Source organism: Salmo salar, chromosome 01 (assembly GCF_965601325.2).
Source record: "Salmo salar chromosome 01, fSalSal1, whole genome shotgun sequence".
Classification (NCBI taxonomy): Eukaryota; Metazoa; Chordata; class Actinopteri; order Salmoniformes; family Salmonidae; genus Salmo; species Salmo salar.
In genome coordinates this window covers 25822762-25837704 of record NC_138291.1, presented here as the reverse complement: position 1 = coordinate 25837704, position 14943 = coordinate 25822762, and the positions used below count along the sequence as shown (strand labels likewise).

The 14943-nt window shown below is 44.0% G+C and overlaps 1 protein-coding gene across 3 annotated transcripts in view; it reads right to left on the bottom strand.

The window, feature by feature from the left end:
* Positions 1-14943, bottom strand: part of LOC106582929 (dnaJ homolog subfamily C member 17) — a 54409-nt gene that overhangs the window by 20629 nt on the left and 18837 nt on the right. For 2 of the 3 annotated variants that reach the window (XM_014166661.2, XM_014166588.3), the window contains exons 6-10: positions 10454-10580; positions 7376-7425; positions 4229-4306; positions 1949-2029; positions 1131-1268 (exon numbers count right to left, since the gene is read on the bottom strand). In XM_014166661.2, coding sequence (XP_014022136.1) covers positions 1131-1268; positions 1949-2029; positions 4229-4306; positions 7376-7425; positions 10454-10580 — 474 coding nt within the window. Of the gene's footprint in view, positions 1-718; positions 847-1130; positions 1269-1948; positions 2030-4228; positions 4307-7375; positions 7426-10453; positions 10581-14943 lie in introns of those variants that run through there. The other variant, XM_014166751.3, reaches the window with a different exon arrangement.

Below are 14943 nucleotides of genomic sequence, written 5' to 3'. Positions count from 1 at the left end.
AGATGTGGGACAATATTACCAATGTTCACTGGATCCCCATTATGTCATGTGGGCCTCTTTAGTAAGAAGCGTACTCACTGAGGGCTAATGTGAAAATTACACTGCCATAATCATGTTGTTTTCGTTCTCTGCCCTGAAAAGCTCTGCGAGAGATGAAGCAATCTACGTCGGATAGCTTTAACCGGTAAAACCAGTTACCATAATAACATTACTCTGACAAGTCCCAATGCGCGGGCCGGGCTGTGAACCCTGACGAGGGGCCTGAGTTACTGAGGTGAAACAGTCCATCCTCAGCTCTGGGGAGGGAGAGTCTGCTGGTCTAAACCCATGCAGACCTGAGCCCAAATGTATGGAAAAGCTCTTTATAAACAAAGTCAGCGTTATTATTATTATTAGGCCTAAATGACCACAGCACTGAAACTAAGTAATGGTGATTATGGACACAGAGACTGAGTCATGTCTAGCTCATGACCAGAGAGAAGCTTAAACTTCCTGTACTCCTCAAACTGACTCAGATCACCTTCATCGTCCACCTACATTTCCCAACTGTGCTACAACATTACCCTGACTGGAAAAGGCCTCCAAACGGCCAGTATGCGTGTTATGAAAGCCGACCAGGAGGTTAGCAAAAAGGTGGGCAGACTGGGGTGAGTACCACTCTGGGTAGAGAGAGAAAGCCCTCTCGTGCCTGCCTTCACGCTGGTCGTGTTGGGTTACCGTGTGATTCTCATGGAGTGAGGCATTCCATTGGTCTCCCGGGTGGGTCAGGCCTTAATGAGAGGCGGGACAGGCCAGGGGATCGGACCAGCACCGGGCCAACACACTGCGTCTCCAAGCCAAACAAACCTAAGACCATTTAACGAAACACATTTTTCTGGGCCAGACAAGGAGAGTGCAAGTGCATGGGCAATATTTTCTCGCTGATACAAAAATAAAACCGCAGAAGTTTACATACCTCTCTTTGCGGGATGGTGTTTAGGAAATGTTATTTGGATTGGAAGCCAACAACGTGGAGATATTTGGCAACATAGGGCTTACATTATCATTGATGGGAGTGAAGGAGAATTAGGACTAAGCACATTGGGGAGGGGTTGCCCTACTTGTGGTGGTGGTTGCCCCTGGTTACATACCTGTTTAGGTGGGAAGTACTGTCCAGATGTTTGCTGAACCTGCGACACCACTGGGGTGATGACTTCAGGCTGTCCCTCAAGCCAAGAGATCTTCAGTGGGTTTGCTGTAAGGCCACTCTCGTTCTTATATGCCAATTCCTGGAGAGAAACAACGGAGTAACGTTAGACCCCAGTGTGACATGATCTGCTGACAGGCCATTCTTTCCCCCAGCACCACTATGGAGCTACATCAACCTATCTACTCCTCTCAGCTCTATAGAGTTAGTTGTGTCTTCCACCCCAGCCGTTGTGTGGGGTTTTGCCTTGTGTATTTGAAACGCACATATGAGGTGAACTTTAGATACCCCAACCCCCCAAGCAGCGTAGGGACCCCGAGATCTCCAGACAGCAAGAAGGCGACCGCAGGCCCAGAGTCTGGCTCCGCAGGGGACAGCAGAAATGTTCTGCTGAGGGGAACCACACATCGCACCAAAGCCCACAACAAAACAGCATGCGACAGCAAAGGGGCAGAGGACTCAGGTGGTCTGAACAATGAGGCGGCTCAGCTATTCTATCCTCCTGGTTCCCATCAGAACACTCTGTTCTGTCAACTCCTCTGTTCTGTTACAGACACACACTACAAGATGATGAGAATGTCATCATGTGTGTGGAAAACTAGGGGCCTTGGGCTGGGAAGTTGTTGAGACGCATAATGCTCAGTGCAAACCAAATGGTAAAAAAATGCCAATCCGGAAAAGCTGGTGGGTATTGATTGATTTCAGTGACTTTTCAATAGGAAATGAGATGAGTGTGTATAATTTATGAACCAGAATACTTACAGCTGCTTTTACGGTTTCAAATTCTACCACAGCACTTCCTCTCTTCTTCCTTGATATGAGAACATTTAAAACGTCGCCATACTGAAAGAGCCACAGAAACAGAGACAGTTATTACACAATGTATTCTCAAAGTAGAACACAGAACCAGAAAAATGGGCATCATTAAATCAGCAAGAAAAACCCAACAGATGACCAGACAGGACTCTAAAGCGTAAATTCCACAGTGTATCACATCAGTTTATGGACCACCACCTCCAATGACAATGTTAGAGTATACACTTGTAATGGCTGAGTTTTCAAGTTACACAATAACAACTATACGTAGGACATCCTGTGATTTGGTCCCTTGAGAGATAGTGGGAGGGACCTATACTGTTAGAGAGAACGAGAAACATATCATCCCTAAATGTGATTTTAAAAATGACATGAACCCTAATGTATTTTTTTTTATGATTAATTTCCAGAAAAATATCAACCTCGGTAACATTTCTAACAGAAATGTCTGGGACACGTCAACATAAACGACTTTTAGCATGTTCCAAGTATCAAGACAGCATCCTGGACTTCTTCAGTAAGTGTACTCTGTGTGTGATGAGAAAACTCTATAAAACATGTTTTGGTATAAACTGAAATTAGCCAAGGCCCTTGTCCAGCTGCCTGCCAGTACGTCAGATGCAGGGGAGTACAGGGGAGGAACAGTCCAGCCTGGGTCAACCACTGACCTCTGACAGAGAGAGAGAGAGACAGACAGACACAGACAGAGACAGACAGAGACAGACAGAGACAGACAGAGACAGACAGACACAGAGACAGACAGACAGACAGACAGACAGACAGACAGACAGACAGACAGACAGACAGACAGACAGACAGACAGACAGACAGACAGACAGACAGACAGACAGACAGACAGACAGACAGACAGACAGACAGACAGACAGACAGACAAGCTGGAAAGTGGAGACAGGACTTGGATTAGGTCTGACAGCAGTAAAAGCTGATCTCTCTCAGCTGCACTTATAATTACAGAGGCTCTTGGCTGATAGATGTTGATGGAGGCTGGGCTCCTCTGGGTAAAGGCCTGCAGCAGAGACAGGGTCCACGGCTGATACAGTATGTCACCTGAAATACAGGGCCTCTCTCATTAAGCCCACTTCTAGAGAGCAGTCTCAGCAAGGAGGCCTCTGAGAATCCCATTTACCAGGAATCTGCTTCGCTGGGAAAAGGACAGGCCAGGGAACGTGGACACTACAGCGTGCCAACAGTGACAAACGGGAGTCTCTGTAGACCCCTATTTCATAAATCCAAATATTTAATATGTATTTTTTCTCCCTTCCAGAGCAGACGTAAGGTTGCGTGAGTCCAAAACACACACACACAGTCCCCTTTCCCACACATGAGCGGCTACTCCTACTCAAGCATTACCTGCCACTCATCGGAGAAGCTCGCCATTGCAAATAGCGTTAAGTTGTTTTTTAAATGTCTCTCTTTACTTCAGCAAAAACAACAACACTCCTTTTCCCACAATCCTCTGACCCAGCCTCCCACGCCTGACGATACATTGAGTGCGTGCGGAGGAAAAATTCAAAGTTTTACATTTTTTTCCTTCTGTTTGACGTCAGTGACACTTGGACTTGACCTATCCTCATTCCTGCACTACCTACGCCCCACCAAAACTCCCATTAGCTGGTTGCAGTTTGAGGTGGTACACGGTTGCATGAGAAGAGCACATTTCCTAGCGACTCCCCTGGCACTGCTAAACCCGCCCAGTAGCAGGGGAACTAACAATGGCGTGCACCACTTTAAGAGGGCACTGCATTGCCCTAAGCCCTTTCACTGCTACAAAACTTAATGGGGCTTGTATAAAGGGAAAAATAAAACCATCTAAAACACTGATGTCATGCAGAGCTCAAAAGCGAGCTGGACACCAGGCAGGTCTCATCACAGGCGAGTTGGAGAGAGATACAGGTCTGTGATGCAGCAGGGGACAAGCCCTCACAGACAGATACAGGTCTGTGATGCAGCAGGGGACAAGCCATTACAGACAGTCTTACACCACATAGCTTGAGAGCAATATTCTACAAGTATGATTACATAACCAGTGTCTCTTCTGCGACATTACACATTCAAATAAGAACATTTGATAGGAGACATACAGTAGGAGTCTTAGCTCCTTCCAAGAGAAGCAGGTGTGAGAAACTGTGTGCCAACTTAAGGGCGATGGCCTTTTGAATCGTAGCCGTATGGTGATATTTGGTGATTCACGTTCAAGGCACCCACCTTTGATAGAAGGCAAAAAATAAAGTCTTGAGAGTAGCCACCGTTGGTGTCATCCTCTTTTTTACACTTCCACTTCAACTGAAAAGAGAGAAGGAAAAAAAGGTTAGGAAAGAAAAACCGAGAGAAACAGATAACCCACCTTGGGTTAGGGATCCTACTTACATGGGGTCTGTACTAATGTTTTCCAAAGCTGCCAGTCTTGGGTTATGGATCCTACTTACATGGGGTCTGTACTAATGTTTTCCAAAGCTGCCAGTCTTGGGTTATGTATCCTACTTACATGGGGTCTGTACTAATGTTTTCCAAAGCTGCCAGTCTTGGGTTAGGGATCCTACTTACATGGGGTCTGTACTAATGTTTTCCAAAGCTGCCAGTCTTGGGTTAGGGATCCTACTTACATGGGGTCTGTACTAATGTTTTCCAAAGCTGCCAGTCTTGGGTTAGGGATCCTACTTACATGGGGTCTGTACAAATGTTTTCCAAAGCTGCCAGTCTTGGGTTAGGGATCCTACTTACATGGGGTCTGTACTAATGTTTTCCAAAGCTGCCAGTCTTGGGTTAGGGATCCTACTTACATGGGGTCTGTACTAATGTTTTCCAAAGCTGCCAGTCTTGGGTTAGGGATCCTACTTACATGGGGTCTGTACTAATGTTTTCCAAAGCTGCCAGTCTTGGGTTATGGATCCTACTTACATGGGTCTATACTAATGTTCCCCACAGCTGCCAGTCTAGGGTTATGAATCCTATTTACATGGGGTCTGTACTAATGTTCCCCACAGCTGCCAGTCTAGGGTTATGAATCCTATTTACATGGGGTCTGTACTAATGTTCCCCAAAGCTGCCAGTTTTTGGTTATGGATAGGGTTGGGTGGTATATAGATTTTCATACTGTCATATCGTTTCTGTACCATACCGGGGTATACGGTATTACCGGAAGTGTACACAAGGGGCGCAATTTTTTTAAACAAAATTGTTTTGGGGCAACAGGGATCTTGATCCAAGAGGGGATTGAATATCTCTGCTGTAACCAAGAAGCTTGATCTTTACATCTAGCCACTTAGCTAGCACGTAAGCAAACCAAATGCATAGCTGGAGCCCTGAACTGGATATATAAGGTATATATCCGGGGCTCCCGATATATCTTAGATTTCTTACAGTTATACTTAATTTATAGTCAGTGGTGAAGCACACACTCCTGCAGCCCCCAAGAGAAAAAATAAAAAAACATGTTCTGATGACAAGCGTAGATTAAGCAGGACTGAGCCCGTGCCAGGCCGAGGAGCAGAGCAGAGCTCCAGGGGGACATTGTTCAGCTCTTGGAGCATACCCACCACCACCACCACCACCTGGGAGACCTGCAGTCAATTTCCAGTCAGCTTTACGTGCTTAGGGGAGGACTAAAATTAAGACAGGTCAGACTGGGATCTGGACCGAAGACACCAGACTGACTCACCTGCTGCTAGACATATACGTGTGGCACGCAGCTAACGCGAGGGTCACTCAATCACACAGAAATATGTGAGAGTTATTCTGAGCAAACTCCTGGTTAGCTCTGGTCATTATTAGCCAATACCATGTAATAAAGCCATGATCTCTAATGTTGGCTGACAGCTGAAAGTTAACTGTACAGCATTTCAATTGTAAATGGTTCTTCTGCCCAGCATCTAGCTCTCTGAGTAAGATGTTACATAACAGGTTAATTCCATTCATAACTCAGCAGTGTCAAGACCGTATCTCGCTAACTAATGGAGCAGAATTATAAATGGCAAGCAGCGAGTGACCGGACCAGGGCCAGAGCAGAACTCTGTTCACTTTCTGGGAATTGCTCCCACCCACACACACCTTTTTTTAACATTTATTTCCAAAATGTGCTTTCTCCTTCCAAGGCCAATCTCCTCTACCCAACGATAACCTTGTACCCCATTAATCTTCTAACAAGGCAGAGCAGATCTTGGGTGATACCCAAATGTTCAGGCCGCTCCAGCACGTTTCTACGGTGTACGTTACTGGCATTCTAAACACATTTTAAGAGATTGGAGTTCCCTGGCAGTACCCATCTGCTCTGGTACATTTAATACCCACGCTTGCAAGCCGCAAATAACTAAAGATGTAAGAACAAAAACAAATACCCTCACACAAAAAATAACCGCATAATCAGCGGTCATATTTCACTCTCCCCACACTGGGGAGGACAAGAATGGTGTATGGTCAACTTCCAAATAGCACTGTTGAAATCTACTCTTTGAGGACCGTTAGAAACGTAAGAGTCAATGTCCCCCAGTAGTTTGGACTTTATTCTACCCCAAAATAAAATACGAAAATAGTGAAAATTACTACATTACATTTCTGTTGTGGGGAAATTTAAATATGAAGCAATTTTTTTTCCTGTCTCAGATTGAAAGATAAAGGACTGATACTGAGGGAAAGAACAACGCTCTAGCTCTAGGGCCAGGAACGATACCGCTTGAATGTTGTAGCTTAAAAAAGACACAGATGTCATTCATTTACATCTATCAATATTGTTCTATAACAAAATTACTAACTGAAGTCTGACTTTGATATTGACATTATTGCGTGTTACCAGCTAACAGATACAACTGCCCCTCAGAGTAAATGTATGGAATAATATTCACATGCACAGTACGTGAATACAATTTGTTTAATACCGTAGCCAGACTCAACACTCAGCCCTGACGTTTGTTTTCCTAACTGAACACACAAACTTCTTTGGGGGATACACCGCTCTTGGGTATCAGACGTTTTAACAATATTAAATACAGAAACACATTAGCTAACATCCCCAGTAATAGATGGGGATTGAATAGTTTCCAGAGGAAATATAATAACCCTCTTTTTACATAGTTACAGCACTCCTGACGATGGCCTACAGTACAGGAGAGGAACAGGGCAGAGGAGGAGGAGTGTATGTACTCTCCATTAGATCTCAAATGTCTTGGTTTCCATCATAAACCACTTACAAATGAAATACCTTAGGAGATTTCAGCCAATCACTTCAGAGATTCCTCAGGAAGAAACCAGTATGAAGACTCTTCTTCCCCCTCCTCTCTTGTTCCTTCGCCAAGAATCTCAACCCTAAATACTGACCCCTCTTCCAATCCCCTGACTAAAAGCAATGTTAGAACTTACTTTTAATTTGGGGGTCACATTGCTCTTGGAATGCCTTCCAAGTGCTGCGTCTGGAAGACAGCGAAGGAAAGGGAGAGAGAGAGAGAGAGAAAGACAAAGAAAAAAATTATTCAATCAAGCAGACAAAAAAATCTCAAAAGACGAATGAGACGTGCAGTTGGTCGAGGACAGGGAGGGCTCTGTCACAGTGGTCAAGACATTGTTGTCTCTCCGTTGGGAGATCGGTTGTCTCGCATCACCGCAGGTCATACATGATCAGTCTTGGGTTGTTCATCTCTCCGCAGTACTGTACTCGCCCCGACCCCAAGCCTGCAGACCTGCCGGGTGCCTCCAGAGCCGTAACAGGGCGTTGTTCCAGGAAGGCCTCGCCGCAGAGGCCTGGAGAGGCCCAATAGCGTGCGAGCAGAGAAGATCTCAGTGACGATGTGCTGAACTTGCCTGACTTAATGTGCAGCAGCAATAGGGGGCCAGGCCAAGACCTCATCTCCCACAACGCTGACTCCCATCACCCTTTATTAGACCATCCATGGTTTCTCATGGCTCCAGCCCAGAACAAGCATCTTTTTCCCCCAAATGCATATGATATTAAGATGTAAAAGGATACCTTGTGAACCAGATGATGAAGCGCTATATGCGTCTGTCAGATCTGTATTATGCAGCCAGGTTATTTCTTTGCTAATGAACAAAAATAGGCCTTTCCTACAAATAGTCCAAACAGTTGTGTTTCTAAGCAACATAACATATTAAAAGTCAAAGAACATGCCATTGTTGTTCTGTCCAGACGAGCTGTGTACTGTGTAATATCTGTCCAACTGGCCGCTCACTGCCCTGTTGACTGGCCTAGTTCAGTAGACAGACTTAGCAGTGGGTCTGATAGACAGCACCATGTGCAACAGCATATAATTAGAGGTAGTAGATAGGGCGGTGATAGTCATGGAATTTTGGATAACAGTAATTGGCCAGCCAAATGACCTTGGTCTCCGTAATAGCCGTTCAAGGGGTTGATGGCAGGTAGCTTAGTGGTTAGAGAGTTGGACTAGTAACCGAAAGGTTGCTAGATCGAATCCCCGAGCTGACAAGGTAAAAATCTATCGTTCTGCCCCTGAACAAGGCAGTTACCCCACTGTTCCTAGGCCGTCATTGCAAATAAGAATTTGTTCTTAAACTGACTTGCCTAGTTAAATAATTATAGGCAAGTCAGTTTAAGAACAAATTAAAAAATATAAATATATTTTATATTTTTTAACCCCGTTCAAATAGCAAAAACATTTTGAAAAAAGTTGCTTGAAAGGCATGAGCTCTGCTTTGTTTTTTGCGCAGGCTGTACAGACTCCAATAGTCTCTCATTCAATTTGACAAACACTTGATAATACCTCGATTTTCACGGCGGCATCCCCTTTGTGTCCGTAATGCACTCTAAAAAAATCCATGCACTCTAAAAAAATCCACTTGTAAAATCCTGTCCACATTAACTTTTTGTCAGCCAACAAGATGAGTAGTCCTAAAGAACAGCAAAAGCACTAGCCTATGTCAATCTACTATCCCTCATAGTACAAACGTCAACCTATTCTATTTTGTGGAAGAAATAAATATTCCAAACATAGTCTGGGACAGTTGTGGGATGCGATAGATCCCAAATTAATACAACCACTAGCATCAAAAAAACTTTTTGATGCAATGTGGTTGATGAAACAGATCAGAACGTTTAGCTTAAAAATGTTGATAAACTATTAGGCTATTTCTTTACATTATAAGCGCAGCAATGCACACATGGTAGTAGGCTATAAGCCTGAATGTTCCATTAGCGGGACACACCATTATCAAAAGTGACCAAAAATGCAATTATGCATGTAATGCTTTTATTATAAATGGAACATTTATGGTGAAAATGATCTTCCCCAAACTTGAAACTCACGCGCTGCTTATTTATTTATATTTTTATTTAAAAAAAGGGGAAAAAAGCCATTATTTCTTATGCTGGGCATCATTCACAAGTGATAATATATAATTCACAAGTGATAGGCTATTATTGTCACCCATCAGACTATTCTTGATTTAATCTTGTCTGTACATATACTAAATAATATATATGTGACATTTGTTTTGATTTAGAATTTACCATTAACATGCACCTGTATCAAAACAGGGGCAGTGGGGGGAAAAAAATACATGTAATCTATGCACTTAAATAGTGAATGGAGGAAGCTTTTCCCCATAGTTTATTTTCATGCCAGCCAGGTAGGCTATACTCCTGTTGTAAAGATAAGCAATGTGCTTCATTTTAGGAAAGTTGAGAAATAAATATAGTAGGCCTAGCCTATAGAAAGCTGATGGGATCCTCATTTTATTTTTATTAGCAGCCATCATACTGTTTTCTCCCACAATTACATAGCCTATAGAAATGTTGTGCAACATGAGCTCATTGGCTCTCATGAAGTGTTTGATTTGATTTCCGAATACATTTGGATTGATGTCAGAGTGATTAGAGGGACAATAGAGTTCTGAGTACCAAGCAGTTAGCAAGTTTGATAGGCTACTAATGACCAGCAGCAGAATCAGAGCTTGGAGAAGCCTAATTACCGTGATTAAACGGTCATGTGGAATTTGACTGCCTTCATGACTTGTGACCCCCGGTGTGGCGGTAATAGGGTCACCGCAACAGCCCTAGTCATGGAATGCCTTTTTTGGTGGGTGACCCTTACCAGGGTGAGAGGTTCCAAGCCCATTTTATTAATCATTTGCTACAACACCTTGCTTGTTTCAGCAAGGAGCAACAAAGTTTCATCATGTTGTTAAGAGTCCATGTTATTCCAGAAACGGACTCAACCGCATGAATACTCGGCCGTCCCATCTTCAGTCAGCTATTCGTTCCAAAAATATAGATTTGATAATTTTTTCCCCCGGTTATGATGGTTATTTTATTTTCATGAGTCTTCAACCATAACCGTCGGTTACACAGTTATATGGTAAGTGTGCCAGCCATAGAAGTAGAATGAACATTGTGATCCAAACTCTGTGGGTAACAAGGCAGTAAAATGTACTGCAATGTTGAGTGACTGGTGTGGTTGAGTAATGTACCTGTAGCTGTGTAGTCTGCTGTGCCTGAGTGGTGGAGCTGTGCTTCTCTCTCCCTCTGGATCTGTTCTTTGATCAGCCTCTGTTCCTCCTGCAGCTGCCTGGAGCCCTCCTCTCGCAGACGGGCAATCTGACAGGACAATTACCTCATGGTTAACAACAAGGAACATCCTTCTCTCAAGGATAGGTTCTGGGCCAGTATTCACAAAGTGTCTCAGAGTATGAGTAGTGATCTAGGATCAGTTTTGTCCTTTAAATCATAATGAAGCAGCGCTTTTACTATGCCTATTAAGGATCGTGGTCTTTTACTTGGTTGGACAGTAATCCACGACCATATGGACTGCAGTAACACCAGCCAATGTGCAGTACCACTAGCTCATTACTATACTGAGAATAGAATACTGCCACCCACTGGTGATCACTCCCAGTCAGTCAGTCACAACACATGGTCCATAATTACATGCATTTAACAGGTTGAGTGCAAGTCATCATTACTCAAGTGAAAAGCATCCCAAACCTTTTATTTATCATTGACTTCACGAGCAAAGTGTATCAATAATGATATGGCAATGAATCTAGAACCCCAAAATTTGATCATATTATTCCAGTGCTAGCCTCTCTACACTGGCTTCCTGTTAAGGCAAGGGCTGATTTCAAGGTTTTACTGCTAACCTACAAAGCATTACATGGGCTTGCTCCTACCTATCTTTCCAGTTTGGTCCTGCCGTACATACCTACACGTATGCTACGGTCACAAGACGCAGGCCTCCTAACTGTCCCTAGAATTTCTAAGCAAACAGCTGGAGGCAGGGCTTTCTCCTATAGAGCTCCATTTTTATGGAATGGTCTGCCTACCCATGTGAGAGACACAGACTCGGGTCTCAACCTTTAAGTCTTTACTGAAGACTCATCTCTTCAGTAGGTCATATGATTGAGTGTAGTCTGGCCCAGTAGTGTGAAGGTGAACGGAAAGGCACTGGAGCAACGAACCGCCCTTGCTGTCTCTGCCTGGCCGGTCCACCTCTCTCCACTGGGATTCTCTGCCTCTAACCCTATTACAGGGGCTGAGTCACTAGCTTACTGGTGCTCTTCCATGCCGTCCCTAGGAGGGGTGCGTCACTTGAGTGGGTTGAGTCACTGACGTGATCTTCCTGTCTGGGTTGGCGCCCCCCCTTGGGTTGTGCCGTGGCGGAGATCTTTGTGGGCTATACTCGGCCTTGTCTCAGGATGGTAAGTTGGTGGTTGAAGATATCCCTCTAGTGGTGTGGGGGCTTTGCTTTGGCAAAGTGGGTGGGGTTAGATCCTGCCTGTTTGGCCCTGTCTGGGGGTATCGTCGGATGGGGCCACAGTGTCTCCCGACCTCTCCTGTCTCAAACTAGCTGGAGGCTATGTGTCGGGGGCTAGGGTCAGTCTGTTATATCTGGAGTATTTCTCCTGTCTTATCCGGTGTCCTGTGTGAATTTAAGTATGCTCTCTCTCTTTCCTTTCTTTCTCTCTCGGAGGACCTGAGCCCTAGGACCATGCCTCAGGTCCACCTGGCCATGCTGCTGCTCCAGTTTCAACTGTTCTGCCTGCGGCTATGGAACCCTGACCTGTTCACCGGACGTGCTACCTGTCCCAGACCTGCTGTTTTCAACTCTCTAGAGACAGCAGGAGCGGTAGAGATACTCTGAATGATCGGCTATGAAAAGCCAACTGACATTTACTCCTGAGGTGCTGACCTGTTGCACCCTCGACAACCACTGTGATTATTATTTTTGACCCTGTTGGTCATCTATGAACATTTGAACATCTTGGCCATGTTCTGTTATAATCTCCACCCGGCACAGCCAGAAGAGGACTGGCCACCCCTCATAGCCTAGTTCCTCTCTAGGTTTCTTCCTAGGTTCTGGCCTTTCTAGGGAGTTTTTCCTAGCCACCATGCTTCTACACCTGCATTGCTTGCTATTTGGGGTTTTAGGCTGGGTTTCTGTTAGAGGTCAACCGATTAATTGGAATGGCCGATTAATTAGGGCTGATTTCAAGTTTTCATAACTATCGGAAATCGGTATTTTTGGACGCCGTTTAAAAAAAATTAATGTTTTACACCTTTATTTAACTAGGCAAGTCAGTTAAGAACACATTCTTATTTTCAATGACGGCCTAGGAACGGTGGGTTAACTGCATTGTTCTGGGGCAGAACGACAGATTTTTACCTTGTCAGCTCGGGGATTCAATCTTGCAACCTTACGGTTAACTAGTCCAACGCTCTAACCACCTGCTTTACATTGCACTCCACGAGGAGCCTGCCTGTTACGCGAATGCAGTAAGAAGCCAAGGTAAGATGCTAGCTAGCATTAAACTTATCTTATAAAAAACAATCAATCATAATCACTACTTAACTACACATGGTTGATGATATTACTAGTTTATCTAGCCTGTCCTGCGTTGCATATAATCGCTTAGGTACACGTTGCTCCAACGTGTACCTAACCATAAACATCAATACTTTTCTTAAAATCAATATACAAGTATATATTTTTCAACCTGCATATTTAGTTAATATTGCCTGCTAACATGAATTTCTTTTAACTAGGGAAAATGTGTCACTTCTCTTGCAACAGAGTCAGGGTAGATGCAGCAGTTTGGGCCGCCTGGCTCGTTGCGAACAGTGAAGACTATTTCTTCCTAATAAAGACAGCCGACTTCGCCAAACAGGGGATGATTTAACAAAAGCGCATTTGCGAAAAAAGCACAATCGTTGCACGACTGTACCTAACCATAAACATCAATGCCTTTCTTAAAATCAATAGACAGAAGTATATATTTTTAAACCTGCATATTTAGCTAAAAGAAATCCAGGTTAGCAGGCAATATTAACCAGGTGAAATTGTGTCACTTCTCTTGCGTTCATTGCACGCAGTGTCAGGGTATATGCAATAGTTTGGGCAGCCTGGCTCGTTGCGAACTAATTTGCCAGAATTTTACGTAATTATAACATAACATTGAAGGTTGTGCCAAGTAACAGGAATATTTAGACTTAGGGAAGCCACCCGTTAGATAAAATACAGAACGGTTCCGTATTTCACTGAAAGGACAAACGTTTTGTTTTCGCGATGATAGTTTCTGGATTCAACCATATTAATGACCTAAGGCTCGTATTTGTGTGTTTATTATATTATAATTAAGTCTATGATTTGATAGAGCAGTCTGACTGAGCGGTGGTAGGCAGCAGCACGCTCGTAAGCATTCATTCAAACAGCACTTTCGTGCGTTTTGCCAGCAGCTCTTCGCTGTGCTTCAAGCATTGCGCTGTTTATGACTTCAAGCCTATCAACTCCCAAGATTAGGCTGGTGTAACCGATGTGAAATGGCTAGCTAGTTAGCCGGGTGCACGCTAATAGCGTTTCAAACGTCACTCGCTCTGAGACTTGGAGTAGTTGTTCCCCTTGCTCTGCATGGGTAACGCTGTTTCGAGGATGGCTGTTGTCGATGTGTTCCTGGTTCGAGCCCAGGTAGGAGCGAGGAGAGGGACGGAAGCTATACTGTTACACTGGCAATACTAAAGTGCCTATAAGAACATCCAATAGTCAAAGGTATATGAAATACAAATCGTATAGAGAGAAATAGTCCTATAACAACTACAACCCAAAACTTCTTACCTGGGAATATTGAAGACTCGTGTTAAAAGGAATCACCAGCTTTCATATGTTCCCATGTTCTGAGCAAGGCACTTAAACGTTAGCTTTCTTACATGGCACATATTGCACTTTTACTTTCTTCTCCAACACTTTGTTTTTGCATTATTTAAACCAAATTGAACGTTTCATTATTTATTTGAGGCTAAATTGATTTTATTAATGTATTATATTAAGTTGAAATAAGTTCATTCAGTATTGTTGTAATTGTCATTATTAAAAAGGGAAAAAAAGAAAAATATATTTGTTTTAATCTATCAATAAATAAATAAATAAAACCCGGCCGATTAATCAGTAGTGGCTTTTTTTTGGTCCTCCAATAAATCGGTATCGGCGTTGAAAAAACATAATCGGTCAACCTCTAGTTTCTGTACAGCACTTTGAGATATCAGCTGATGTAAGAAGGGCTTTATAAATAAATTTGATTTGATGAATGAAAACGTTTCTATGAGACATGGCTGCGGCTTTGTTATTTGCGCGAATCTTTAGTGAATTTCAAGATCAATCAAAGGAAACCTGTGAAAGCGTGCGTTATAAAAGGTTAATCAATTGAGGGTCGAGACGGGTCGAGGAGAGTTGGCTGTGCGAGAGGGTCGAGGAGAGGTGGCTGTGCGAGAGGGTCGAGGAGAGGTGGCTGTGCGAGAGGGTCGAGGAGAGGTGGCTGTGCGAGAGGGTCGAGGAGAGGTGGCTGTGCGAGAGGGTCGAGGAGAGGTGGCTGTGCGAGAGGGTCGAGGAGAGGTGGCTGTGCGAGAGGGTCGAGGAGAGGTGGCTGTGCGAGAGGGTCGAGGAGAGGTGGCTGTGCGAGAGGGTCGAGGA